Raw genomic sequence first — 26315 nt, 5'->3', positions numbered from 1 at the left:
GGCAGAGTGGTACCAGCACTCAGCACTCGGAATTATTAATTTGGCCCAAAGAGCCATGTGTTAGTTAGCACATAGAGAGGAATGTGCCACTGCTCTGTGAAGCATGAGGAAGATAGCCAGAGGAAGCAGTATTGGAGCACAGGCAGTTTTAATGTAGTTTGCTTATTGCCATGGGGATTATGAGTATCTTTTTTCAAAGGAAAGCTGAAAACAGGTATTCTGCAGAGCATGGCCTTAAGAACATGACTGTTAAATCGAATTCTGGAAAGAGAAGATGGGCATTTAAAAAAGCACACAACAGCCAGTGCTTCTGTTTTAATTCAGCACTTCTGTTTGTTTATCCGTTTGTTTGCTTGATTTGATTGTTGAGTTAGTTGTGTTACAGACCTCCCATATGGCAGTGTTGGATAGCGCTAGGATACTTGTAGACTTGTCATCAAGATTTCAACTCAAGAGCATGCAGAGTTCTTCAGAACGGCATTTTTTCTGTGTTGAGATGGAAACAAAAAAAGAAATCTGTTCAGTGCTTTCGTATATTTGTGCTACTTCAGCTTGAAAAACTCCTTATTGACTTAAGCATCTGTTTTGAGCAATAAATAAAAATAAATGAAAAGGAAGTAGCAGACATTTAGAGACTTGCTTAATGCCCATTGAGGCCAGTGAGAAGCTTTCTGCTGACTTGAGCCAGCAGGTTGTTCATGGGGAACAGCATAACAAATCATCAGCGTGAACAATATGACAAGAGTTTGTGTTTGTTTTCAGGCTTTCTAATAAAAGGTGGATAGGCATGTTTTGCTATAAATGCAGAATGGATGAACAAACAACGGTACTTGTGCAGCACGGCGCAGGGAGAACTGAATGTACTTGTGTAAAAGTATCTACAAAGATATAAACACAAGGAAAGAGCCTGCAGCTCTTGGTGTTAGGCCCACCTGTATGGATTTGGTTGCTGAGCACACACCTGGAGTTGCTACTCCAAGAATATTCTGCTTTTAAACTGTTCATATTGTCAGTTGCCTGTCAGCATTTGGAACTTAGAACACAGGTTGAGTATAAATAGAAAATAGAACTGTTGAAAGCCATGTGGATGTTTACTGCGGATGTTTGCTGTGCTTGACTGCAGTCTGATACACTCCATAGCTGTAGCTCTATGTCATGGTTGTTGGAAGTGACAGCATTAGTGTAAGAAATCCCATTTACTTGTTCAGTAAGCCTGTGACATGGGAGGTTCTGTGTGATTTGTGGCCTGCTGAAGTGATTATTTTCATTTGAATAAATGTCCGAATTGCATGTTTTTTATATGAAAGACCACTTCATTGGTTCATTAATCTGAGTGGCAGGAACCTTTCATTTGTATTTCTGTAGTTGCCTGTGATAACCTCCAAACCATTAGAGTAGATATTTATAAAGGCCCATAAGTTGTTAAGTCCGCAATCTACATGTTAAACAGCCTCTGGCTTTAGAGTTTCCTCCCTGTGATGAGTAACCAAGTGGTTAGGCCCTGGAACAGGCTGCCCAGGGAGGTTGTGGTTGCCCCGTCCTTGGAGGTGTTCAAGGCCAGGTTGGACGGGACCCTGGGCAACCTGATCTAGTAAATGTGTGTGTTTGGTGGCCCTGCCAGGCAGGGGGGTTGGAACTACATGATCCTTGAGGTCCCTTCCAACCTGGGTCATTCTGTGATTCTGTATGTGTGGGATAGGTGAGTGCATCTTTCCAGTGTTTGCATTGCCTGCACTGGAAGAACACCATCCTCCTGTGCCATCTGTCTTTGCTTTGATGTAAGCAGGAAGAAAAAAAAAAATCTGGCATTGTCAGTTCTTGCAGATTAATGATGTGATGGCCAGTGTTCTTCCAAAAGCTTGAACTTCTAATCAGTGTAATGTGCTGGAATCGATCCTCCTTCCCGCTCACCCATCCTCATTGGAGTCATGGTTTCTCCACTCTGCCTTTATAGCCACTGGGAAGAGCTAAGGGACTGCACATATACAGCACTTTCCAGTGTTCTCCAGCTGAAGGGGATACCCCTATAAAAACACACAAACCCTATGGAATAAAAAGCTGAAGTGTATTTAATCATCCTCTACTCTTTTGTTTCAGTAACTCATTTTTTTCTAGAAGAGCTTTGGAGACCTGGCTGAAGTTTTTGAGTGGGATCATGACAGTAGATAGCACAACGATGCAACCTCTCTGTTTGCTCTATAACAGGAGTGGCCAGAGGTGCGGTGTGTGAGCTTCTTCTCCATGCATCACTGAAGACATGGTGATGCTTGGTTTTGCTAGTGAGTAGAATGGAGATGGGAGCTCTAACCTCAGCCTTTTCCTTCCTTTCTGAGGCTGGCAGTTCTACCTGCCCATCCAACCCCTCAACCTCTTTCCTATCACCACAGAAATCACTGCTCTCCCTGGCCCAGCTGTGGTGTCAAGGCATCAAACGAGCAGGTGAAGGTGGTGTGCCCTGTGAGATCTCCTCCATGCACAGTTAACAATAAGCTGTTTTCACAATACATTAGTAACCTACCGGGAAGTGAAACATCCTGGTTACGTGATTTATTTATTGCAATTAAGTAATGCAGACATTCAGAACCCATAAACCTGAACATGCTTGAGCGTATTTCCATAATCCAAATGTATTGTTCATAGCTGGGGACGCTTTGTCAACCCGGCTTCTGGTTCTTTTCCTTTTTTTCACGTTGCCTAGAGACTTTTATGCCTCCTGCCATTGAGTTACCTGAAACAGCAACTTCACCCTGGCTGTTCTTCAGGCTGGGGCAGGAGATGTGCCCTGCATGGCTGGGCCAGCCCTTTGCTGTGGCAGCATTGCTGATGAATGTGTGTCTAGAACCATAGAATATCCTGAGTTGGAAGGGACTCACAAGTATCATAGAATTATAGAATGTTCTGAGTTGGAATGGACCCATAAGGAACAAGGTGAGGATGCCAGCAAGAAGCAACAAGCAGCAGGCTGTTGCCACTCAGTCAGCATAGAGGAACTGTTGGGGACAGGAGGAAGCAAGCCCTTCCCACACCCTGGGAGATGCTGGAAGGAAAGCTTCCCATGCTGGAATGAGTTGTTGCCTCCTACTTCTGAAAGGGGACAGGAGAAAATACTTCCTTTGAGAGACCTAAGTTCCACAGTGGGTGTGGGCTTTTCCCTTAAATGTGGCCCTTCAGATCAATCGTGGTGTAATTAATCAACATTTAACATTTTCAAAGCAGCATCAGCTATTAGCTACCGACACAGACATTTTGTCTCCAGCATTATTATGGGTTTCAGCACTACTTTGTTGTGAAGAGAGATCTGAAGACATTACCAGATAGGCAGGGAAGGGATTTCTATGTGCAAACAGTGCTGTCCTGAGCATGTTTTTTTTGTTTACCTGGAATAGCTTTCACACTCAGGAATTTCTGTAAAATCTCAGTGTTAATGGCTGTCTTCTGTTCTTTTAAGGGCACTACTCAGTTCTTGAAGCATTTGCTTTTTCTATAGCTGATACAGTAGGACAGTTTATCTTCTCGCAGTGTGAATCCTTGGGTTAAAAAATAGACAATGGCAGAAGCAGTGATAGAGAAATAGGCATTATTTCTCAATAGAGAAGGGCAGTGTAATGCTTCGTCATCTCATAAAATACCTGATGTAGAAAATCGGCATTCTTTGTGAAAAATATCAGTGATCTTAGCAACGATAGGAATCCTGCTTTCTAAATTTCACTGAAATGTGCAGTGAACAATTTCAGAATTGTTCCTACTTCAGAGCTTGTAAGGTGATGCTTTGAGGTGTACTGAAGAGATGCGCACACATGCACACATGTATAGCTGCACATACACTTCCTAGGACAGAAGTTAGTTCTTGACTCTCCCCTTCTGAGTCTTTTAGAGATTTATATGGGTTAGGGTTCTAGGGAATCACTTGTTCGAGGTCTCCTTTGTTGTACAACACACACTCTTATGATCTCTTCACTCTTTGAACCTCTGTCAACATAGATTCTTCTGCCTCTTCTAGAAGCCTATTTCTCTTTTCCTGAAATATTTCACTTTTTATTTCTGCCAAAGGATGATCAAACGTGGCTCAGTTACATGTAAATACTCTTTTTTCTCTTGTCATTTCACTTGGAACTGTAATAAGCCATTTGTTGGGGATTTTCTTTTTTTAATTTGATTTTACTGTCAAATTTGTCTTTTTTTATTTACTATGAAAATTGCTATATACCATCCATCTCTCTAATTAAAGCTTTTCTGTCCCTCTGTTCATTCGGGAATGGTCCTTGATTACACTACAGGTTGATGTTCTTGTGAATATTTTAAATTCTCTTTTTATGTAACTTAGATTGGTGATGTTTAAAAATAAGCATTGTCTAAAGATAGTCAGCAGGTTGAGGTTGGCTGTCTTGTACATTAAGTCACCTGGAGAGACTACAATGTTTGGATGTTGTGTTGCTGAATATGATTTAGCTGGGAAGTATCAGTAATGGTTGGACTAGATGATCTTCTAGGTCTTTTCCAACCTTGATAATTCTGAGATTCTGTGATTCTGTTATCCTTCCGTTCATTTTGAGGGGAGCATGTTGTACACAGCTGTGAAGTAATTCTTTTTTCTGTTGCAAAGATGGTATCCATAGCAATCTATGAATTTGCCTGTTACAACTACTTCGTTGTACTGAGTTGAGTTAGAAGTGGTTGACAAGTCTGTGCTCCAGAGGGACAGAACTAAAAGGGTCGTGAAGTCCCTTTGTGCATAGACATAATGCTGGATCTGAGTTTGCAATGAAATGTCCTTGTATGAGAGTATCCTTATATGAGTAGAGTATCTCTTTTGTAGATGACCATCAGGATAAGCTGAAATGTTGCAGAACGCAGAGAAGGAGTTTTCAGTCTTTCCTACTATGATGTCTGTCAACTGTTGTCATTGCAGGCTTGCTTGAAATGGAGAGATACACAGAAGAGGGAGAAACAGAGGATACAATTCTGCACAACTTTTACTCATAGAAAATCACATTGATTTGTTGTTGATATTTTCTTGTTCACAGCATGGCCGGACCCCCCTGCATCTTGCTGCCCACAAGGGTCATCTCCATGTTGTCCAGATTTTGTTGAAAGCGGGTTGTGACCTGGATATTCAGGATGATGTAAGTAGATACAGCCTGTGTTGTTCCATCAGTCATTTTGCAAATGAGGATAGACCTTCACTTTGAAGTAGGATTAAAAGAATTCAAAATCTGTACCAGTATTTTCTAATTTGGAGATGCGGCCTCTAATTTGGGGATGCAAAGTTGCATGGGAGACCAAGTAAAATGTGGTGTTTTTCAATGAGTTTCTTGCTCCTCATGCTCCAGCTGCAGAGCTTTCTGAGCACTCTGGTTGTGCCAGGCTGATGTGAGCAGCCTGAGAGCCATTGTCTGTCGTTCAGTACAGGGATTTAACAAGAGCTTGTTGTACCATGTGGGAGACCACTGGAGGACATCTGGTAGGGGGTGTATTTGTTGTGATATTTGCTTGAAGTGAGAGATACTTTTGTGTACCAGAGACTCAACCCATTGAGTGCTATGGTTGATGTGGGATGGTCACATCTGTCAGGCTGTTGTGTAAGCATCAACACAATGCAATCAGATTTGAGTTTAGCAAATGGTGGTTTGTTTTCATTCAGTAAAAATATGTAATTTACTGAAACTTGATGGTTTTCCATAGAAATGGATCTAATTTTGTTTCAGGCTTTAAGGCTTGTTGGAGAGATGGGTAACAAGGTTTTGGTTACCAATGAATGAAAATGTTGTTCAATAATCATGATTTCCCTTAGATTTGTTGCTAACTTCTGACTGTAGATTGACACAAGTTTGAGGAAGATTTGCTTTGTTTCCCTCTGTAGTAAAGAAGGTGTAGATGTTTCAGGGGACTTAGAAATCTAAAGGTGGCTAGTAGGGGCACCTGTACAACTATTAAAAAGACACAGGAAATGTCTGGGTGCCTTTTGAAAATCCATTTAGGCATCTATTTGCATCCAGAGAGTCTCAAATATTTATAGAAACTGGAAAACTGGTTTCCTTCTCCACCTGAGTAGCTGCTTCCCCATGAGATATGAGCAGTCTGTGTCTGGCAGGGGCACAGCTTTACATCCGACTTTGTACTGGGGTATTTCTGGTTCTAGGAAGAAACTTTGTTTCCTGCTTTCTTTGTGCTTCCACTATTCCTGTCTGTGAAGAGGATTTGCAAGTGTAATGGGAGCATGGGTTCGCTCAGATGTGTTCTGAGTGTGTTTTTAGACATCTCCCAGTAAAAATGATTCATCAGGTATTTAAGGCAAAATTGCAGGTACCTTACAAATACAGTCAGTGCTCCTGAGAAACACAAGTTGCTGCTGTACGACTGCAGGAGCCTCCACTGATTTGCTCAGATTGGGTTTCTATGAGAACTGCCTTTTGAGTAAGTCTGTTTTCCATTTTATTATCAATCCCCTAGTCATAAATTCTAGGCTGTTCATCTGATGCATTAACCATAAAGGAAAATAGTAAATCAGTGCTCAGCACCATTTTGTTTTAGTGAAGAGCCTTGCACTGCAGAAACATTCAGCCCCTGAAAGACCTCATTTCACTTACCTACCAAGGTCTTTTCAGGGACTTTGTTCACAACAATTGAATCTGCCTCCTTAATGTGGTGACTCTTCTGAACAGAATAGGTGCATGTTTGATGCTGTTTCCTAAAAAGATAATTTATTTTTTGGCTCAGTATTTAGTACCAGTTTGAAACCAAGGAGAGCTTAGGTAGTTACTTTGTCTTAGAAGGTGGGTTTCAACTTGTCTCGGAGGATGAGAAAGACTGAACTCCAAGTGAGGATTTTTGCTTGTGAAAGGTATTAACTTAATTATTTCTGCTTTCCTTTTCATAGGTCTTCAAAAGAGGTTCTTTATGTTTTCATAGTTTCATAGTTTCATAGTTTCGTGCGGGTTGGAAGGGACCTTAGAGATCTTTGAGTCCAGCCCCCGGGATTCGAGCCTCTGTGTAGCAGAGCGGCACTTCTACCACTTGTGCCACAGGGGGGATTCGAACTCCGGGCCCCAGTGTTGCAAGGCGGCGTCTTTAACCACCGCGCCACCGGTTTCTCCTTGTATAATTCATTTTTACACTTTATTTATGCCATACAGTAATGCTGATATTGTTTTTAAATTGCCATCTATTGATTATGCCTTCAGTTGCTTTTACTGTTTGCTTAATGGCACTGAAGGCATTTTAGCATCAAATGTTGATTAATGTGATTACATTTCATTTCAGGAATACATATTTAGGTTCAGAGGTGAAATTGTTCATGAGGGTGAAGGTATCAGATTTCACTAAAAATTAAATTACTTATTTGACTTCTGTCTGTAGACTTATGGTAACAGAGAGAAATCTCTAAGTTCTTAAAATACATGTTTTATTTCTCTTAATCACAAGATACCTCCCAGCATTTTATTTTGGAGTTGACTGTAGCTAATAAATCCAGTTCTAAATTTTCATCTGCTACGTGATGAGCAGAAGCTTTAAAATTACTGAATGCCGTGGAGAAATTCAAACACTGACTTTGTGTTCTACAGATACATTCTTTAAAACACAGCGAGAGCTCTGAGAATTAGTTGAAGAATGACCTCCAGTGGCCTGGAGTGGGATTATTATGAATTTAATCCAGCGGAGTCCAGCTCTGTAGAGTACGCAACCCCGGGAGCTAATTCTTTCCTTCTCCCTGCCAATACTGAAAGTTCTTACTGGGATCCCAGTGCAATCTCTGACTGGTCAATGAGTATTCATACAGCTCACACCTCAGAAATAGTCAAGGAGAAAGTTGTCCATGTGAAGGAGATCAAGGACGAGAAAGATAAGAAAAACCAGAAGAGAAAGGCTAGGAAGGAACCTAGAAGATCAGAGAGAGAGAAGGAGGTTAGAAATTTCTGCATCAATCCTGCCTTGAGCTTCACTTCTCCGTGGCTGCATGCTGCAAAATCTTGGACTGGCAGCCTGGCATGACAGTTGTTGGAGGTGCATGACTGCATGGCAAGCTTTGCGCTGGGTGCTCTGCATAGTTTCCTGCCCTGTATGCACTCTCTGAAAATTTAACTAGGGAAAAAAGATTACCTTGGAAACTGAAAAGGCCCCGCAGCTTCTCTACTGGAAGCTCTAGTTTAAGAAGCGGAAAATACTTTCAAATAGAATAATCCAGGGTTCAAAATAATTTCTAGGTGAATGTAAATATGTGAAGTGGCTTATTCCTGTACTCCCATTTAAGACTCATTTAGTGTCGTTTAAGCTGTAGTCTCTTTCATTCGTATTTATTTTCTTGATGCCTTGATCACTTGTGTTGGTCATCCATCATCATCTGTCATCCAGAGTGAAATTCTCCTTGCTGTGTATTTGTGATGACTGTTTTTCTTCAGCAGAGGAGGAGGACACTGGCACTGGGAAATGCTAGGTCGTATTTAGTTGCCTTTGTATCCACATGCTTCAGAATATTCAAATATGCTTGTATGTCCCTGAGACACTTGGTTATCACTTTCAAATGTTTTGAGCTTTCAACTGTAAATGTAATGATATAATTTTAAAGTTTAAGACTTTTGTAATTGTCATCCAGCTTTTTATGTCAGAGATTGAACATGTGAGGTTTTTCCTCTTGATTCTGGTGCGATTCTGTAGCAAAATAGTTTGATTTCTGAAAACATGAAAAAACAGGGAATAGGAAAAGCATTGGAGGCAGTTGGAGTCCAGGAACTGGAGGATGCTCTGGAGAAAAGGAATGTGTAGGAATACAAAACTTGGTGGTTATAACACTTTCTTTAATCAGAAAACGAGAAAAGTAACACTTGCTGCAAACTAGTGTTAAGTAGATCTTGTTGAATTCGGGAATTAGAGTCTATAATACCACAGTAATACCTCCAGTACCTCTGTGCTATTCCTCTATTGTGACAGAGGCAGGAGAGCTGGGAGAGTTACTAGTAACTACTTGAAACTCTTTTATGTATTGCTTCCTTTATTTTCTTTCCCATGGAGTGACCTTCAGATATGATATAGACAACTGTCCAGTTCCCATGTGTATGGTGCCAGTGGTTGCATCCACTGCTGGAAGTTAGTCATCAAACGAAGAAAATCGAGGAGCTTGGGAGGTGATCTTAAACAGCACCTGGCCTTGCCAACACTAAAGCTCTAAATGATAATGGCAAAATCCATGGAAAAGGTCAATGTGTAGATATGTACCTTTCTTCAGGATTCACAGCCTACAGCCCTCTGCTGAAAGCAGTCATTTAAGCTCTCTTTTGAGAACACAGTTTCATATTTTGGAAACATCCTTAGGCAAGACAAGCTGGGTGAGTCCCATAACCAGTGACATTGGTTCCAGCAAGTGTGCTGAGTATTGAAGGGGAGCACTTTTGGGTGGGCTGAGGCAGGGCGCAACATGAGGTCCACAAAGGTTTATTGGGTTCCTTCCCAGCTCCTGTGCATTGTGGTGCTGTGCAAACTGCAATGTCCACAGTCTCTGGATGGAAATGCCCAAGTTTTAACTGCTTTCAGGACTAGGTAGCAGCTAAGGCAGGGAATTTGAGAGACATGAGTGCCTTACATCACTACATCTATGTTAGGTGCCTTACATCTACCGCATCTCACTTAAGCACCTCAGTGTCCTTTTGGCTTCCGGCCTGTGTCTGCATTTAAGCAAGCTTGCTTCTGTTTCTGTCAAGGTCACATCTGTGTAACACTGGAGTTATCCCTCCTCATTGTTCCTGGGTTGCAGCCTATTCCTAAGGTGTAAATCACTTGCAAATAGAACCATAAACTGTGCCCAGCATAATAGCCTGGGCAGCTAATATGCACTTTCAGGTGATTTTTTTCCTTTGGCTGTCTAGACCAGTCTCTTAATGCCTTGTTAAAGGCGGAACTCTGATGAACACTTTCAGAGACAGTTATTTTAGCAATTTAATAAAAAAGATACATGAGTCAGTGATTGCACTGCCTGAATGTACAGAGTCCGAAAGAAATACAGCTCATCTTTTACATCTGGCTCCATAAAAGGCCAGGCAATGGTTTGCTCCTCTACTAATGGGGAGGAAAAATAGGTTAAAAATAGAGTGATGCACTCGGTATCACTTTATACCCACATTGTGTGACTTCTGCCTGGGCTGCTCAATAGCTCACGACACAGAAGGAATTATGATCTATTGGATCATAAGGAATTATGATAAGGGTTCAGCTTCCCTGGCATGTAGTCAGTGTGTGTATGCTGAGGTGTGATGGAATGGTTCACTGAACCCTACCCTACTGGCTGAGGTTGTAGAGACTGTCAAAAAATTGGGGTCTTCATGAGCTTCACTGTCTTGCCTAGGATAGGCAGGGCCTGAGATGTCCTCTGACATGCCCTCATACAGGAAGGAGGTATTTACACAATTGGGAACCAAAATGAAGCACAGGGCAAAACCTATGGATGGCTCCCAGTGCCATCCTGCTGTGATAACTGTCATGGGGCTGGGTGAATAGCAAGAGCAGTCTTGATTGAAAGTGGTGCATGCTAAAGGCAATCCATTTGTGCCCCCAGTCTGTTCTCCATGATCAATTTTTCAGGCTTCAAAGATTCAAAAAGTTGGAGCTTCCTCTGTCAGAATGGCAGATGTCATCTCTGCGGAGATCTCACTGCAGCCTTCCAGTACTTAAGGGAGCCAATAAACAAGATGGAGACCAGCTTTTTACATGGTCTGACAATGATAAGAGAAGGGAGAGCAGAACTGAAGTAAAAGAAGAGAGATTTAGGTTAAATATTAGGAGAAAATTCTTCACTCATAGAGAGATGAGGCACTGGCACAGCTGTCCAGAGAAGCTGTGGATGCTCCATCTCTGCAGGCATCCAAGGCCAGGTTGGATGAAATGACCTTTGGACTCCCCATGGTTTTCAATTAGGGATGTAAAGTTCTTCCCTGGCTTGTTTGAGAACAGGTTCCTATGCAGGAACAGTTTTTGGAAGCTGTCTGACACTTGCACATGTGAGATTTTGGAGGTTTTCCTTAAGGTTTTGGTTATCTTTTAGGTAAATACACAGGCTCAGTGAACTTGAAGTGCTTTCAATTCTGCTTTCTTCAAAAAGGCCCAGTTGTTGGGACCATTCTTTTGTTTGTTTAAATTCTCTTAAAATACATTGCTGTCCTTAGTAGGGGCAGGAGCAAAAAGTAATAAGACCTCTAAGGATGAAAATCAGGTAGCAAATTAAAATGAACAAACAACAACAACAAAAAAAATACACATCCCACCCTCAATGCATCTTTTTTTTAATCAACTTCATTAAACAAGCCAATGTAATGATTTACTGATGGTGAAAGTTAGCATTACAGAGGATGCTGAAAGGCAGTAGCTGGCAATGCTTGTCCTGCCCTTATGGAGTAATAACTATTTTGGTGTCATTAGCATAAATACTCCACTGAGAGCAATTTTTAAGTCAGCTGCTAATTGCCCTTGAGAACAAATGATTGGAATTACCCAATTACTTAAATACTGTGGGACAGAAAATAAGGAAATCCATCAAATTTTTAATATAATCGAGAATTATCTGATAAACAACTGTAGCAGAGAAATTTTATATCTATTTAGGACTCACTACCTGCAAGCTTTCTTTTTTTCTGCAGGATATATTGCATATCTCTGCTCCTCATATATTTGGTGGACATTGTCTTAGTAAGCAGAAGGAGGGTGGGCACCCCTTCTGTGGTACATTCTTCTCCAAAAAGGCCATGTGCAGCTCTGAAGCTGGTCTTTTTGCTCAGACTCAAGGGCTGTGCTTCTGCATTGTGAGTTTAAAGCAGTTTCAAAGACCAACCATTGTGAGAGCAGTGGGGACACTGCAGCAGTTGGTTTTCCATCAGTTGGTGTCTTACAGCACTGCCATAATCCTCCCATTTCCCCTCTTTTTTCACTGTCTCACAGAATGCTCATAACACTTAGGTGGCCCTATTGCAAGGCAGGGTGAGAGGTAATGTCTGGTGTGCTAGGAGCCTGGTAGAGCAGCAGCCCTAGCAGGGATCCCTGAACCTTCCCTGACTGAGTCTCCCTAGCCTCCCATTTCTGGAAGGCTTGTTGAGAATTAATCCTGGGCTCTGTAGTTCAGCAGTAAGTTCAGTAGTTGTTAGAGGGGAGATCAATGGACAGGCAGATGAGATGACTGCATCTGCATCATTTCTTTTGGAAACTTAGTGTTAAAAGGAAATGAACTGATGCAGGAAACTTGCTCATCTCTGCAGTGTGGCAGGTAAATGGGAAAAGAAAGTCTTACGATTGCTTGCATGGAAGAAGTTGGTCTCACAGTTGTGGTCCTCATCACAAAATTACCTCTGATCTTAGCACTAATTGGTGAGTCCATCATTGGTGCTGAAGACCCCTACCTCATCTTACGCTCCTTATCTTTAGCAGGGTTGATGGAGCAGTCAGAGCCAAATGGGAAGAGCCTCATTCTGTTAGTGCAAGTAGCGGGGGATCAATGTGATGAGTTATAGCAGCCCATAATTCTCTTTAGTTCCACACAGGTACAGTTGATTACTAGATGTATAGTGCCAAATGTGTTAGATTCACTGCCTTCTAGTACTGGCATATTTCTAGAAGACTTCAGTGCAGTATATGGGATTGTGATGAGCTGTAAGCTTCTGAAAACAGTCGTTTTGTCACTCTCTGATGCTTACAGTAACTTGATTAATCTTGGAAACTAATGATAGGTTTATGGGGACCGTTTTCAAAGGCAGCTTGGATTTAAACAGCGTATGTGTTGATGATGCAGCCTGTGTGTATGTGTGTTGAATGTGTTTGCATTAAGTCAAAATCAGGTGGCAATGATAGTGATTAAAAATCTGCTTTGTTTTTGCAGGGTGATCAGACAGCATTGCATCGGGCTGCTGTCGTAGGGAACACCGATGTCATAGCATCTCTCATTCAAGAAGGGTGTGCTTTGGACAGACAAGACAAGGTAACAGGCAAAGCAATGCTTTGCCAACTGGGAGTATTGAAGTTTCGTAGAGGAAATTATAGTTTATGCCCCCTGAATAAGTATCTGATGCTTCAAAAGTGATTAAGGCAGTAGCACTAAAATAAGAAAACATCCATATATATATATATTACTGATTTAGTTATTTTTGAAATCAAGGTGATCATTTTTGATGTAGGAATCTATTCTGTGCTCACTAATTATGACTGCACTGTGCCCTTCCCAAAACACTGCACAGTTTCCTGTGATTATCTCAGAAGGTGCGAGTCTCCAGCTGTAAATTTAGTTTGTAAATAAATGTGATTTAATTCCATGTTCCCAGCCAAAGCTTTGGTGCTATTCATGGCATGCTGGGATAAGTGGGAAGTAGATGAAGAAAGAAGTTGAAGACAGAGTAGAAAGAAACAAGTACCCAAGATGTTTGTGAATGTTATTTTTAATATGGTTTCTATCTGCTTCTGCTAGTAATAAAATAGTAAATTAACTATTAGGAAAGGAAAAAGCCTTATTTCTTAAGTGGCTGGGTGGCATGTGCAGCTGCTGCAGTCTGAACAAAGTGTTATTCAGTGCACTAAACTTCTCCTCTCGTGTGTGTGCTTCTTAGGATGGGAATACTGCTCTTCATGAAGCTTGTTGGCATGGGTTCAGCCAATCTGCCAAAGTGCTTGTCAAGGCAGGAGCTAATGTCCTTGCCAAGAACAAGGTGAGACACATGCAGAAGGCGCTCTCGTATCTGTTATAAGATGGCTAACTCTCATCACCAGAGGTTGCTGGTCATGGGATGTTTCAGTGTGTGTGTGTGTACTTGTGCAGCATGTAAGCACATTTGTACATATGTTGTATGGCTGTTGTGGTTTGTACTTACAACATCTTTATATGCGTTCCCTCTTTTACATTAGTCCAACTTCTAATTTTAATTTTCTGTAATTCTTTTTTCCTGTGATGTCCATCTAAATTTGTACCAAAGGTACTTCAGACAGCTTCCTGTGTTTACCTGTAACAGATGATAGTACACAAACCATTGCACACCTACCCCTAGGTGTGCTGCCTATGTGTCTATTTATGTACAGAGGTGTGGGCTTAAGAGGCAAGTCTTGTTATCCTGCACGCTTGAATGCCTCAGGGTATTAGGAGATGTAGTTTGTAGTACAGCATAAGTCATCTGCTTGGAGAACATCTCCTAAAAAGCATGTGCATGGAATAGCTCAGCAGTGCATGCATTTGAGATATGTTAGCACTGTATGAGGCCTTGCTGTGCTGCTCTTTGAAGTCATACCTACATAAACCTCTCCCTTTGCATTTGATCACTCAAGTGCTTTTGAATGGACAGGGCCCATTCTGGAGCTACTGAAAACTGAGGGATTTGTGTGTGCTTGCACACATGCACTCAGTTTCACTCCTTGGCTTTCAAGACAAACAAAGAGCTTAATTCTGCTTAATCCCAAAATGGCTTCTCTGGTCTGTCAATTTCTAGTGCCCATGATGGCAAGGCATCACCTTCCTGATGGCTTTTCTGGCAGCCAGGGCAAAGTGCCATGTGCCCTGAGGTCCCTTGGCTTATCTCGGGGGCTTTGACTGAATTCCTGTCACCACCTTGGTGTTGGGGCAGTCAGAAGTGGGCTTCTGGGTTTACCAGACCCTGCTAAGCAGCAACGCACAGGAGAATGTCACTGTGTGTTTTCTGTAACTCCCAGTTAATTTCTCCTGGGACTGCCTGGGGAACTCTTTTACGTACCCACTCATACACACTGTGCTGTGAGTTGACCTTTGGTAATTCAAACCTTGTAGCTTTGATCAGTGTCTTGAAAGCACAGGGGACAGATTAAAGGACATAATGCAGGTGAAGAGGCAGTCTGGTGAGTAAGCAGAACCTATCTACATGGTCTGATTGCATTTCTGGCTCCCTAGAGAGAAGAAACCCCAAACATTTTCAGGCCAGCAAAAGCCAAGTACAATAAGATCCTTGCCAGGGTTAGAAAATCAATACACAGGCAAGCCCATGTTTTGGTTTCTCTCAGTAAAAAAAACAGCATGTTTGCATCTCTCTGGATCCTTTCTTGAGTTTTAGGCATTTGTAGCAGTTTGAGAATGTAGGCATGGACAGAGATAACTAAAGAAGGAAAGCATTCTTCAACCCCCCTGCCTGGCAGGGCCACCAAACATACACATTTACTAGATCAGGTTGCCCAGGGCCCCGTCCAACCTGGTCTTGAATACCTCCAAGGACGCGGCATCCACAACCTCCCTGGGCAGCCTGTTCCAGGGCCTAACCACTCTCCTAGTGAAGAACTTCCCCCTAACATCCAACCTAAATCTTCCCTCTTTCAACTTTAAACCATTTCCCCTTGTCCGGCTATTATCGGCCCCTTCAAAGAGTTTACTGCCAGGTGTTTTGGTTTCCAGGTTCATTCCACTCACAGCTTTGGCTAAAAGTTAATTGCCTACCTCTGGGGGATGCACTTTGTGGGGTACTGCCAAGGTTTCACTTTGTGAAGTTTCCTGTCCAGTTTCTGAACACGGCTTTTATATTTCCCTGTGTTTCTCCAAGGCAGGTAACACACCTCTGCACCTGGCCTGCCAGAACAGCCATTCCCAGAGCACTCGTGTCTTACTTCTCGGAGGATCTCGAGCAGATCTCAAGAACAATGTGAGTCCAGTTTCAGAGAGCTTTCCCCCTATTTTGTAAGGGATTTGACATGATGAAGGAATGCAGCCCTCTAGGTGGAAGCCAGGCTATCGTGTCCCCACTGAGTAGCAGCATGGTGGCAGAGGAGCGCGTGGGGCTCTCTCTGCTCCCAGCTGTGGGAGCCCCTCTGAGGCTCACCTCCAACCCCACTACCCATGTTCTTCATTATGTGTGACACTGGGTGGGGTTTCCAAATCATGCTTTGGATTTGGGGTGCAGGAGAGCAGATCTTGTGTAAGAATCTGAGTGCAGGGCTTCATAATTCCAGTTTTTCTCATTAGACAGACAAAGCGTGGTGCCCACACCCTCTGTTCCCCAGCTATTGTTAAACCTTTCCACCTTTATGCTTTGTGCTGAAGAGAAGACAGCATTGCTACTCAGTGGACATGTGTGGTGTTTGCTCCTTTTTGATTTAATGGGTTTATTTCTTCCGTGAGCACCTTGATGAGCACAAGCTTTCGTTCTGCAGTGACATGCTTAGCGCTTTGTTTCTGTTTGCAGGCAGGAGATACCTGTCTGCATGTGGCTGCTCGTTACAATCACTTGCCCATCGTTAGGGTGCTGCTCAGTGCTTTCTGTTCTGTCCATGAAAAGAACCAGGTCAGTGCATGAATTTCATTGCCACACTGTTCCCTTTGCATATGGCTCCTTGTTGGAAAGAGGGATTCCTGCCCAGTAGTCGCACCTCACTGTGTGCGTTTTAATGTGCTACCCCATGCCTGAGCTTCCAACAGTAGCTTAAAAACAACGGTTTCTTATTTTGCCATCACATTTGCATCTTTTCTTCCAAGCATTTCTTATTTCTGAGGTTCTACAAAGGTGTGTTGGGGCAGAAAGGGGTGAGAGGACACAGGGTAATGTGGGGTGAGGGGATGGCAGTCCTGAATCCGTACCAGCTCTGTGCAGAACAAGATGGGCACAGGGCTCAGCCACATCATGGGGCCATGTTCCTCCCCCTTCCCCAGATGGTGAGGACATCAAAGCCATCATAGAGACACCATGTTGCAGTGCTCACTGATGGTCAGCTGCCACAGAAGAGCATATTTCTTTGCAATACTTGGCTACCTTTTGCAGTAGAAGGAATTAAAGATACAGAAGAGTGAGGGAAAAGCATGCTTTAAATTCAAAGTAATGACCCATCTAACCTAGGATTAATCATCCGTGGTTGTTTTGTAGGGAAGTAATTGATCCCTGTACCTACAGCATAAGCTATTTGGGTGGTATTAAATCTGGTAAATAAATAGACGATGTGGTGCTTACCCACATCATCTGGTATTCTGGGGAAATGTTCCATGTACAATCGAGGACCATAAAGATATATTCTAATTAATACCTTTACTTTTGTTTTGTAGATACCAGATAGTTACAGCAATCAAAATGAGCTTCATTGTGTCAAATTTGCTCTGTAATTTTATTTGTATTTTATTTTTTTTAACTTAAGACAACCGGTGTGAGCCTAGTGCAGGGTGGTGTCACTTCTCCCATTGCTCCGTACCACCTTGGGTTGTTCTGTATCTGCATACCTGATGGGTGGACAGTGGACATGCCAGGAGAGGCAGTAAGGCTTTGTCTGGTCTGGGAGGGGATAGGGATGTGCCAGTCATTTCCTGAAGCCAAGCTGCAGGGCAGAGGGGGCAGGAGGGCACCATGTGCACAGGCATGGCCTCCCTTTGACAGCTGCTGGCTCTGCTGTCTGAACCCAGTCACCACAGTCTTCACCTCAGTACACAGGAACAGAGCCAGGCTCTGTGTGAGCGCTGGGCCTGTATGGCCTCCTGGCTGTATTCCAAAGCCTGTTTTTCTTGGTGAATCTTACAAAGAGAAACCCAAGCATGTCCCTGCTGTTAATTATCCTGTTATTTTTGAGTAACACGATACATGACCACCTGTGAGCCGACTGATCGGTCCTGCAGAAGGTGCTGTATGTATTTGCTGGGGTGTCTCCAGGTTTGGTTGAAACAGAAGGGCAGCACACCCTCCTGCCCCCTCCTTCCAGCTCTGCACTTCTGTGGACCATACTTCTGAGGCTCCATCATCCTGCTGACCTTGCAGCATCCCTTGGGGAGCCAAGGCTTCTGCAGGCTGAGACCCGCGGGTTTGCCACGTGCTGCTTTCTGCTTTGTAACTCACAGGCAGGAGACACTGCGCTCCACCTGGCTGCGGCCCTGAACCACAAGAAAGTGGTCAAGCTGCTGCTGGAGGCAGGGGCTGACACATCAGTTGTCAACAATGTAAGTAGGACGTGGAATTACTTTGGTTTTTTGTATTAATGAAGACATATTCTAGTACTAGTAGAAGAAATCCTCCCCTAGAAGTGAAATGCTGTCCTTGTTCCTCTCAGGCAGGTCAGACCCCGCTAGAGGTGGCCAGACAGCACAACAACCCCGAGGTTGCGCTCCTCCTCACTAAAGCTTCGCAGGTAAGTTGCAAATGTCTTCTGTAGGCAATAAGCTCTGGTTCAGACACAGGTGAGGCTGAGACAAGCTCTGGGAATAGAGCACTTGGTCAAACACTGCGATCCTCTGCCTCAGGACAGTGAGGTGCCCTGATGGTGTTTCACAGCCGTAAATGTCAGCACTGCTTGGCCCATCATCATGCATCTGGGAGTGCTTCCTTCTTTACATGTTGCCTTTTAGTAGAGGTGACAGCAGGTCTGCTTTAGCTTCTGGTTAGGAAGAAGCATGATGGTATCTCTGAGTAATGGTGCTGTCTGCCTCCAGGTCTCGCGCTTCAACCGCGGAAGAAGCCTGAGGAAGAAGAGGGAGAGGCTGAAGGAGGAAAGGCGGGCTCAGTCAGTACCACGGGATGAGGTGGTGCAGAGCAAGGTATGGCCTGGCATTACCACTGCATCTCCAGCACAAAGGGAGCATGAACAAAACCCACTGGGGCAAAATCAGTTTGGCTTTGCCACTCATGGTAGCAGCAGTTCTGTGTAGGACAGACTGAGGAGTTTGCAGCGCTTTGCTTGTCAGATGCTGCAGGTTGGGAATGGAAGAACACCCACCTTTTCCCTGTTTCTGCCTTTGCTTTGCACAGGGCAGTGTCTCAGCTGCTGACGACACACAGAGCAGCGACCAGCCGGCACAGGGGAAGACTGAGCTGAAGGATGAGCCCCGGTCAACCTCCCCAGATCCCAAGGGGAAGAAGGGCAAAAAGAAAAAGCCAAAAGAGAAGGTATCAGTCGACTTAAAGCAGCAGAGAGAAGGGATCACAGCAGTCCCTTTGGTGTGGTGTGAGCCAGGGCACCAGAGCTTCCATGCTCAGAGGCAGAGGTGGCCTTCTGACAAAACTGGTTTCTGTTGGGGAAATCCTCTTGTTGAGGATAACATTGACGGTTTGTTGTAAATCTGACTGTTGTGACAAATACATCCACTGTGCAGTCACTGCTGATGGATTTGTGTTGTAATTAGACTTTTGCTGCAGTTATCACAAAGGGTTTGTCCAGTTCCCACCAGGAATAGTTTACTAAGGGGCTGGTAATTAGGGAAAATGTTGTGTGTTTTATACAGGTTTCTGCACTCTCGGACCCCATTTCCCCAGCTGACCAGCAGACACTCCCTCGGCCCCAGCAGAACCTGCCCAAGCGCAGAAGCAGACATCACTGCTCCTCTCCACCTGCTCCCCACGAGGTGCGGGCCTACCAGCTGTACACGCTGTACCGAGGGAAGGACGGGAAGGTGATGCAGGTGAGTGTGTTGTGCTCTCATAGGGATGTGCTGAGCAGCACTTCCAATGGACGCAGTTAGGAGATCAGATGGCAAATGCTCTTCCTTCCAACTACACTTTCAAGGATATGAGATAACTGCAGTGGATTTCTTTTCCTTGTTCAGGCATCAGATGTACTTTGGCATGAAGTGTGGCAAACAAGCTGGTTTCATGTATGCTAAGAAATAGCTCATAGTCATTAAGGTTGGAAAACACCTCTAAGATCAACTGGTCCAACCATCAGCCCATCCCTACCATGTCCACCAACCACATCCCTTAGTGCCACATCCACATGGTTCTTGAGCACCTACAGAGATGGTGACTCCACCACCTCCCTGGGCAGCCCATCCCAATGCTCTCAGTAAGTTTTTAGAGCCAAGGTGTGAAACGGTGATTGGGAATGGTGCTGGAATTTTTATGATACGTTTTGAAATATTAAGATTTCTGGCAGTAAAGACAAAGAGCTTTTCCAGTGAAAATAAATGAAAGCACTGTATGTGCACTGATGTTTCCTACCTAAACTCAGTGCTTGATCGCACTCAGTACGTTTTCAATTCTTTCTGTTCATTGCAGCGAGTCTTTGGGGATTCTAGGATTACTGGAGGCAGGAGATGAACAGAAATTGGTTCACAGACAGGAGTAGCAGCTCAAGTACATTTATTGAAGTTTAGAGATGGTTGTCTTACTCAGTGTATTTTATTTGGCAAATATTTACCAGCACAGAAGTGGACAGCAGATTGCTCTGTAGACATTGATAATGTTGTCCTCCTGCACCTCTGGGAGGTCTTCCTTTCATTTCATTTGCTTCTCACATCCATCCACAGCTGTCTGTTTTCCCATGCTATACTTAACAAGTTCAGATTTTGAAGATGACTCAGGTTGGGTTTCAGAGGCTTTGTTTGCCATGTTTTCCAGCATCTCATTGTGTAACATGGGGGAAGTTTCCAGGCGAGGGCATTGTGGGATTATCCTAATGGCAGGTATCAGGAAGGAGGGAGGACTTCTCTGATGCTACAACAAGGATGTCCCTGCCCTGAGGACTATATGGTGGGAAGATGAGCAGGTAAAAAAGTAGAAGGGAACAGATAGAACTTGTATACAAATCTCATCTATTAGCAGAGATCTATTAGCATAGTACAGCTAGATTTCCTAACAGCATTTCCTGAAATACACAACACTTCTTTCTCCCTTTGTTTTTAGCCTGTCTGTCATCTTTGATACCTTCAGGCCCTGAATAGCAAACAGAACTTCTTAAGTACATTTCTGAAGCTCTCTCTAACACACCACGAACAACCCACCTTCCTCTACTGAGGGCACAGCCCCTGCTCTGTGAAATGGCACTGTAGGACCAAAGGAAAGAAGGAGGTTTCATTGCAGGCAGATACATCAAGAGAAGTTAAACTCCATACAGTTGAGTTTGCACTGAGAGCAGGGTACAGGTGTGTGAGGTGATACCTTCTCATATGACATACAGTGCCACAGGATATATGATCCGGCCACACTGCTGCTTGCTGCCCCAGCACTGAGATTTGTTCGTAAGGATGAGACTAATCCTCTTCTAGTCTGTATTTTTCCAACTTAATGCATTGTTTGCTGAGCTGTAAGATATTAACATGGTACAGAACAGCCCAACGCTGACTACAGAAAGCAGTGGTAATGTTCTGAGTGCACTGAGAGGACAGCAGGATGTAGCAAGCATATGTTTTACTCCTTTCAGGCACCGATAAATGGATGTCGTTGCGAGCCCCTGATAAATAAACTGGAGAATCAGCTGGAGGCAACTGTGGAGGAGATAAAAGCTGAGTTTGGGACTGTACAAGACAAGATGAATATTAAGCTGGGCCAGATGGAAAGCAAAACTCAACATCAAGTAAGAACATGACCCACGTGATTATTAGAAACATACCCTGAGTGTAAACAATGTTTTCATTGTTGTGGTTTGCTCATTGCTTTTTCTGTTGTAAAAATGAGGCTGAAATGTGATACTCAAGACCAGGGAACTGTGACATCCCACAGGCATCTAACATTGCAAGCCACGGTCTTGAGAAAAACGCATGTAATGTGTAAGTGGCTTCAGGTGCTTCTTTAGACAATCTTTAGATAATTTAGATAATCTTAAGACTGCTTGAAGCTCTAGGAGGGAAACTTAAAAGACCAAATGTTATCCTACAGCTGGTAGGTTCATAGTTGTAGAAATCCTTTTGTTGAATTGCTTATGCTGATGTTCCAGATCCTTTAAATTACGTTTAATCTAACTTTTATTCACCAGACTATTTTGTGATTGAACCTCTCTGCAAGCCTGCAATTGGCAACATTCCTAGACTAGAAATGAAGACTGAAAGACAGAATGTGCTTTGACTTCCAAGGCTCACAGATGGAGGTTTTGGTTTTTTAACGTGATTGCCTCAGCCTCATTGTGCTTTTCCCACAGCTCCGTGTTTTAGACAAGCTTATGGCTGAGCGGCTGTCTGCAGAGAGAACAGAGTGCCTTCATCGCCTGCAGCAGCACACCGAGCTGGAAAAAACAGAGGGAGAAAAGCGGCAGGTAGGGCTTGCGGTGCTGCTCATTGCTAGTTCGCATGGAATGGCTTGAGAGCTGTGTTCCAGTAGGAAGAGAGAAAAGAGGAGATTTATGCAGGTAGATAGTGATAGGACAAGGGGAAATAGCTTTAAACTGTGAGTAGGTAAGATGTTAGGAAGGAATTCTTCACTCAGAGGGCAGTAGGTGCTGGTACAGTGCCTAGAGGCTGTGGTGCCCCATCCCTGGAGGCACTCAAGGCAAAATTGGATGGGGCCCTGGGCAGCCAGAGCTGCTCGTGTGCTGCTGGGTCTAACTGAAACTGTGGAAAAACTGAGTTGGCCTTTTCTAAATGCGTGGACTAAATAAATGTTCATGCACGTAAGAGGTCCTGACCTAAACTCACAATTCCATGTGAATAATGTCGAGAAGACCTGCTCATTTCTAAAAGGATCACTGGGAAATGCTTCCACAGCTGACACTTACTAAGCACCTTTGTAATTTAAAAGCTGTTAGTAACATATCCTTTAGCGTTGGACTCGTCTTTATCACCAAATGAACTGAAAAGCAGAGGTTGGTATAAAGCTGTGTCCCTGAAGTGTCCAATATGAATTTCCCTCTTAGAAAAATGGCAGCGCTGAGCACGTGACGGTGCTTGCACTTAGAAGGGCACCTCTGTGATTAAACAGGTCAGTCTTGACCAGAGGCCTTTAAATGCAACTCTGAAAAGTGGTATCTTGGACTAAAGAGATGCGTTTCATTAGTAAATGTGTAGCTACTCATCTTTTCTGATTTGTAGCCCTATAAATTCTCCCAATGGCAGCACACAAAGCTGCCCAATGATTCTAAGGCCACCGATAACAGGCTGGGTTCACTTTGTCCTTGCTGCATGTTCTTGGCAGTCTGAGAATCACAGGATAACCCAGTGTGTCTTCTCTTCCTCATAGATTTCCTTGGTTGATGAGCTGAAGACTTGGTGCATGCTGAAGATTCAGAATCTGGAACTCAAGCTTTCTGGAGATTCCAGGTCATCAAGACCAAAATCAACTCTGTCCACGTGCGAGTCTCTGACCGAGACACTGGACACTGAGAACAACCCCCACAGTGCCAAGGACTGCAGAGCCACCCAGCCCCTCCTGCCAGCTGAGGGCTCCCACCAGCACTCCTACATGGCGCTCCCAAACAGTCTCTTGGAAGATGGGGGAAGGAGCAGAGTCCCAGTGCCAGAGCAGAGCTTTGGACAGCAATTCTGCGTTCAACAAGATGGCACCTCAGGTAACAACCTTGTCAGGTACTTAGGTATCATAGTTATTCACAGGTGAGGTATTTAACTGAGGGATGCTTTTATTATCTGACTATATCCTGGGCTGCATTAAAAAAGGGGTGGTCAGCAGGGAGAGGGAAGTGATTGTCCCCCTCTATTTGGCTCTTGTGAGGCCCCATCTGCAGTACTGCATCCAGACCTGGGCTCCCCAGTACAGAGCTCTTGGAGTGAGTCCAGAGGGCCACTAAGATGGCCACTTTAGCTTGGAGAAAATAAGGCTCTGGGGAGACCTCACTGTGGCCTTCCAGTACTTGAAGGGAGCCTATAAACAGGAGGGGGAATGGCTGTTTACAGGGGTGGATAGTGATAGGATGAGGGGGAAGCAGAACTAGCATGAGCAGCATCAGTTGTTATCTTGCAAAACTTGCAGGGTTTCAAGTCTTGTAGAAGAAGAATGGGACTGATAAACTCTGGTAGACACGTACTACTGTAGGAACCCAGCCTGATCTTTGTTATGTGTCCTTTTGTGAAGACCTTTGATTGGTGGTAGTCTGCACAGTGCCCCCCTCTCTGAGTCTCTTTTCTCTTCTCTTCATGGTCAGGCAATAGAATAATGTGATGAACTAATACAAGCCTCTACAATGTTTGCATAGTGTGGTGCATGGGAAATTGCACAAGACACTTCACAATACAAGGAATGCAAAAATAAGTGCTCGGAGCTTTTCTAATATACATTTTTGTTCCATAGGTGCAGAGCAACAGTTAGTTGTTGCTGGACCAGTACAATCTTCAGTCCCTGCTCAAGATGTCAGGCCAAAGGACAAAGCCGTTAGTGCCAGCACGTTCCACCGGTTCCAGCAGGAATTGCCCTCTTCCGAACTTTTGGGGTCCAAATCAAGACATGTTCGGGTTCAAGCTGCTTTGCAGCCCTTGACTGAACCTGCAAAGACGGAACCACAGAGCTGCTACTTCCTCAACAAAGGAACTCAGACAAAGAAATCCAGCAAGAGCGGGCAGTCGAGGCACAAAGCTCTGCACCATGTGGGGGCACCCCAGAGCCAGGAGCAGCAGCAATCAACTCTGCCCATAGGCCAGTCACCGGGCCCTGCGCTCAGAGACACCTCACAGGCACTGGAGATTACTCAGTACTTCTTTGAGGCTGTTTCCACTCAGATGGAGAAGTGGTACGAACGGAAGATTGAAGAAGCCAGGTGCCAGGCTAATCAGAAAGCACAGCAGGACAAAGCTGCGCTTAAGGAACATATCAAAAGCTTGGAAGAGGAGCTCAGTAAATTAAGGACTAAGGTGCAGAAAGAAAGCTAGCATTCACCAAGCAGGGCAAGTCAAGCAGCAGGACTCATTTTGGAACCTGCACAGGAATCTGGAGTATCAATACATACTGGTACATATTTGTAGTGCCTGATACATCCAAGCAAAATGCTCTTTTTTTTTTGGAGAAGTACCTTTGGAAACTCCAGAACCAAGGAGACTTCATACTCAGACCATACCAATGACACTGAGATGCTGCAAATGAGATCCTTTCTTTGTTATTTCCCAAGAGTTTGTTAATGATCACACTCTCGATTTTCAGGTGCTGCTTGGAAACAAATTGCATTAAAAACCAAAATTTCAGAAAAGGGAATTTTCTTATTTCCACATAGGTTCATATGTGGCTGGGTTCCACTAAGTGCCACACGTAAATGTGGTACTGATACTAAAATAAATCCAGGAGGTTGAGAGCTTTCGACTTGGTCAGAGGTGATGAAGTGATTCCTCAGTGACGAAGGGCTATCGATACTACTGCAGATGCTTCCCAGAGCCTTTAGAGAGATGCTACAGAACCAACTGACATTACAAGCATAACGCTGGGGAATTATGCAGGTTTCCTGCTACGAGAAGGAGATCTCCTTTTGTGTGAGAGACATCAAGGTGAGTTTGTCCTGTTAGGTAGGCTTCTGTTGCCACGTTGCTTTTCTTTTGGTTTACGTTATTAAAACAAAAGCTAAATTAGGCTGTTCTAGTGGTATCATACTGGCAGAGCTCCCTGTGGTTGGTTACAGTGTTGTTGGGGCCATGTCGAGTAATCTGATGGAGGAGTTTTGTTTAGGGCTTGGATGACAGATACTTCACCATACACCGTACTTGTGAAGCGTAATTGTTACAGAAATCTCTTTTCTTTCAAGCAGCAAATGGCTGAATTCTATACTAATACTGAAGAAGTGAGAAAGATGTCCTTTATCTCGAGAGGTGAAAGCTTGGCTCCCTGCATGCAGAAGTTTCTTTATTGAAGGGTCAGGATTTTCTCCCATAGGCTTCATCAGGACTTCCTGCCCTTGTTCCTTTGAATGATTCTGCTCTGTTCTTCCCCTTGTATCTCTAAAGCTGGGCCCTGGATCTGCAGGTTGTAGGACTGACTTCACACAGTTCCACAAAATAGAACTCAACAGCGTTTTTAATTTTTTATGGACGTTTTGCATCAACAACAACAGAATGAACAAATTTGCTTTTGGCCAAGCTGATGGCTTCTGACTTTTAATTTGCAGGGCGTCATTTTCAATTGGGTTTGATTCAACAGTAACACCTAAATTCTTCATCATCTGTATCCAAGTGCTGGTATGCTACGTGTTGCATAAACTAAAGACACCATAAGCTCATACCTGCATTGCTGTGGAGTTTCTTCCTTTTGCTTCTAGGAAGGCTCCATCAGCCTCTCTTGATATGAGTTACATTTACTGAGTATATCACGGTGGGACAGTTGTACAAAACCAGTTCTGAAACAAGGTGGTACCGTTAGGCCAAGGAGAAAAGAAGTATTTTTTTCTATACTGTGGAGCCCTAAAAACAATCCAAAATACAGTATTGAAGATAGCATTAACAAAGCAGTAATTAAGCTTTTTGTCTTCTTAGCAGATGTATAAAGCAAAAAACCAACTGTGTTATATAACAATATTTTAAAAAACTTCCACTTAATGCACTATCAAGAAAAGAAAAGGTGTACACGTGTTATGGAAACACTAGTTGGATCACTCTGACTTCCATAGTCATATAGACACTTTCGTATGTTTACAGTTTTGTTTAAGCTACTGTAGAAATGCAGAAGCATGCTATTTAAGTTTGATATCACCTCGATAAAGTGACTGTTTTGCCAAGTAATTAAAATAAACATTGCTCAGAA

The 26315-nt window shown here is 43.6% G+C and overlaps 1 protein-coding gene across 9 annotated transcripts in view; it reads left to right on the top strand.

The window, feature by feature from the left end:
- Positions 1-26315, top strand: part of ANKRD6 (ankyrin repeat domain 6) — an 89308-nt gene extending 62993 nt beyond the window's left edge. For 4 of the 9 annotated variants that reach the window (XM_085541919.1, XM_015858906.3, XM_085541918.1 and 1 more), the window contains 14 exons: positions 5025-5123; positions 12851-12949; positions 13572-13670; positions 15516-15614; positions 16155-16253; positions 17786-17884; positions 17995-18072; positions 18374-18478; positions 18690-18827; positions 19163-19339; positions 21076-21228; positions 21790-21903; positions 22824-23151; positions 23889-26315. In XM_085541919.1, coding sequence (XP_085398045.1) covers positions 5025-5123; positions 12851-12949; positions 13572-13670; positions 15516-15614; positions 16155-16253; positions 17786-17884; positions 17995-18072; positions 18374-18478; positions 18690-18827; positions 19163-19339; positions 21076-21228; positions 21790-21903; positions 22824-23151; positions 23889-24463 — 2262 coding nt within the window. In that variant the 3' untranslated portion in view covers positions 24464-26315. Of the gene's footprint in view, positions 1-5024; positions 5124-7562; positions 7903-12850; positions 12950-13571; positions 13671-15515; positions 15615-16154; positions 16254-17785; positions 17885-17994; positions 18073-18373; positions 18479-18689; positions 18828-19162; positions 19340-21075; positions 21229-21789; positions 21904-22823; positions 23152-23888 lie in introns of those variants that run through there. The other 5 variants (XR_001554323.3, XR_014944163.1, XM_015858905.3 and 2 more) reach the window with 5 other exon arrangements.

Source organism: Coturnix japonica, chromosome 3 (assembly GCF_054131305.1).
Source record: "Coturnix japonica strain WE chromosome 3, WE-NBRP24, whole genome shotgun sequence".
NCBI classification, from domain to species: Eukaryota; Metazoa; Chordata; class Aves; order Galliformes; family Phasianidae; genus Coturnix; species Coturnix japonica.
This window is presented reverse-complemented; position numbering and strand designations above follow the sequence as displayed.